At 41.1% G+C, this 2,931-nt stretch overlaps 1 protein-coding gene across 3 annotated transcripts in view; it reads right to left on the bottom strand.

The window, feature by feature from the left end:
- Positions 1-2,931, bottom strand: part of LOC109539855 (adenylate cyclase type 8) — a 46,612-nt gene that overhangs the window by 5,528 nt on the left and 38,153 nt on the right. For 2 of the 3 annotated variants that reach the window (XM_019907907.2, XM_048664737.1), the window contains exons 12-16: positions 2,351-2,490; positions 2,124-2,294; positions 1,890-2,070; positions 1,627-1,836; positions 549-1,570 (exon numbers count right to left, since the gene is read on the bottom strand). In XM_019907907.2, the coding sequence (XP_019763466.2) occupies positions 549-1,570; positions 1,627-1,836; positions 1,890-2,070; positions 2,124-2,294; positions 2,351-2,490 (1,724 nt within the window). The remainder of the gene's footprint in view (positions 1-548; positions 1,571-1,626; positions 1,837-1,889; positions 2,071-2,123; positions 2,295-2,350; positions 2,491-2,931) is intronic. The other variant, XM_019907908.2, reaches the window with a different exon arrangement.

Genomic DNA, 2,931 nt, shown 5'->3' with positions numbered 1-2,931 from the left:
TTGATCTGAAAGTCCTGGAATAAATGGAATGAAAAAGTTCGTAATAGGTTTATTTTGATTTTGTTTTGTTCGTGGGAATTCAATTTCGTTAAAACTTTTTTCAATAAAAGAATTTGGATAATTATTGAAATTTAGAATTTCTTTTATAAATTGTTTTCTTTGGAAAAATTAGATTGATTACAAAATATTTTTGTCATATAGACTTTTTACGATACCTTTTTTAACCATTTTCGGGTGATTTGATTATTATTATTATAACTATTTATCAATCTGTAATAAAGGACGTGAGGAAATTCTGTCTTAAAAATTTTAAATTAAAAAAATTTAAATGATTTTTAAAGACAAAAATTTTTGAGGTGAAATACCCAAAAAGAAGTTTGTAAAAAAATAACTATCCATGTTTTCTTAATTCCTTTAGATGGACGTAAATCAAGAAAACTGTGTTGTTTAAACCTTAATTTTTTGACTCACGCACGTTTTGGGAATGGTGCGGCAGGAGAGTTGAAACCCTCTAACTAAAGAACAAATAGTGATTTCCTAAAACTTACCCATCGGTTACAATGGCGTTCACTTGGTCGAAGAACGGTTTGTATGGCACCAAGATCAGAATAGTGTAAACGCCAACCATCAGCAATGTCAGCATCAGTTTCACTAAATAATAGAGCTTCAGAGCAGTGGCCAGAGCGATCATGCAGAGCACCCATGTGAAGACAATGTATTCTGGATGTTTGCAGTAGGAAGAGTCGCTGCAAGGCTCCGCAAAGGTCACATCAGCTAAAAAAGTCGTCGTTTCCAAATCGCTTGAAACTGTAACACTTCTCTTCGGTCTACTTTGTTCAACTGGGGGCTTGGATGAGTGGCTTCTTTTGAGCAAAATCGCATCGATTCTATCAAGGTTTCCCGGTCGGTTCAACGAGCGTTTTTTGCGCTTCCCCAGCAAAATCTGCGTAATATTTCTCTCTGAGCTGCTGAACTTGAGCACGGTGTCGCTGGAATCGTTCGAGAACAAATAGTGCAACTTATCAACAAAGGCTTTCAAGCATTCCCCGGTGCAATTCACGTTCTTCAACGTGATCCCCGTGTTGAGTTTGGCGCTCAAAGTCAAATTCAGCGTTAGCTCTTGTTCGAGATTCTTCACCTCGATCTCTGGAACATCGACTACGGTTTTCTGCAGCAGCAATGCAGCCTGCACTTGAGCCGCAGTGGTGGCACTGGTTGAAGTATCATTAGCTGGATCGTCGCTGACGCTGCATCCAGCCGGATAGCTTTTGAAGAGACTGACCGAACTGCTCAGCGCCATCACGATTATCACCATGCAAATGAAGGCTGTTCTCGTGTTGCGATTGTGGACCAAAGTGGAGGAGATTTTTTGCAGATATTGGGGGAACTGGTGGAATTCTTCGGCCATAACCAGAACGGAAGCAGCCGTGAGGAAGACGGTGACGATTACCATCAGCCAAATCACCAACGGGGACAATGTGATGACGAATTGCGATATCACAATAAACAGCCAGATAATGTAGCAGCACAGCATGTTGGACTTGAACATGTCTTCCCTTAGTTGGCTGAACTGAAAGTGGAATAAATTATGGTTAAAACTGGCTGGTTTGATCGCCATCTGCCTACTTGGTACTCCATGTCTTTGTCAATGAATCTTAAGGTCCAGGGATTGACGTTGGCGCTTCTCATTCGCTTGTTGCTTTCAATTTCGATGCTGTGATCGATTATATCGTCCACCTGTTCAGCGAAGACTTTCTTTGGGGCATTCAGCTCGTACTTCTGCTTGCCCTTCGGCTCTAGAGCCTCGTCCAGGTCTGCAGAGATTGATCTGTGCAGCTAAACAATCCGGGATTATTTGCAAGGTAAAAAACGCTGTTTCCAAAACGTACATTTTCGAAGGGAATTTCCGGAGTCCAGTCGGTAGTAGTTTCATCATCAATGGCGCTATGTTGAATGCCGCTGTCGCTTCTTTCTCTTGAGGGCGGTTGCGAGGAAGGAAAGCTCGGGCTCTTCGGGATGCTCAGATTGCTGACCATTTCCTCCTCTGGCCAGAGCTTATTGGAGAAAATGCTGCAAATTTCGTGAGTTTGCACTGGTTCAATTTGAAAACTGCAATTTCTTGCCTTGGCCTGGAGGCCAGCCGTCTTCGAGGCGGCATGGGCTCGCATTGCTTGATTAAATAGGTCGTCACGTTGTTGTCTTTTAAGTAAGAATCCCGGTCCTGACCATTGCCTGGTTCGACCTCATAAGCGCCGTTGAGGCAGTGGAAAGTTGCCTCAGAAATGTGAACTTGGCTAAAAAAGACATGCAGCAATCCAAGCATATCAACGTGAAAGGATGGAAAACTCACCCTGGTTTCCCTCCAGATTCCATGTGGTTTGCCAGGCGAACATCGTACGACCAAATGTCGAATTGCCACTTTCTCAAGCCCAAAACTCCGCATAAAACCGAACCAGAATGAATTCCAATTCGCATGTCCAAGTCCTCGACCTGGCCATAGAAAAAACGGGCTTAATTCCTTCATTGGACTCTTCAAGCAAACTTCATACATAGTTTTTTTCAGTTTCAACGACGTGCTTAACATTTGCACAAAGTCGAGTTTCCAACTTTCGCTATCCCATTAAAACTTTCGGCCAAGTACACGTTCGAAAAGTTTGCCGATGTATTTAAAAGCCCTTTAGCTGACACCAATTTCAATATCTACCCTTTTGGGTTAGATTTTTTTTCAGGACTTTCAGATCAAATTAAACGAGTAGGTAAAAAAATTAATATTAGGACTATCTTCAAAACTGAAAATACAATTAGAAGTAGAATTTCAGTAACAAAACCTCATGATATAATTGAAAATACAAAACATGTAATTTATAAAATTCCTTGCGAATGCAATAAATTTTATATAGGAGAAACCTCAAGACCATTACACAAAAGACT

The sequence above is a fragment of the Dendroctonus ponderosae genome, unplaced genomic scaffold (genome assembly GCF_020466585.1).
Source record: "Dendroctonus ponderosae isolate FM_Combo_2020 unplaced genomic scaffold, Dpon_F_20191213v2 Dpon_F_20191213_3, whole genome shotgun sequence".
Taxonomy (NCBI): Eukaryota; Metazoa; Arthropoda; class Insecta; order Coleoptera; family Curculionidae; genus Dendroctonus; species Dendroctonus ponderosae.
This window is presented reverse-complemented; position numbering and strand designations above follow the sequence as displayed.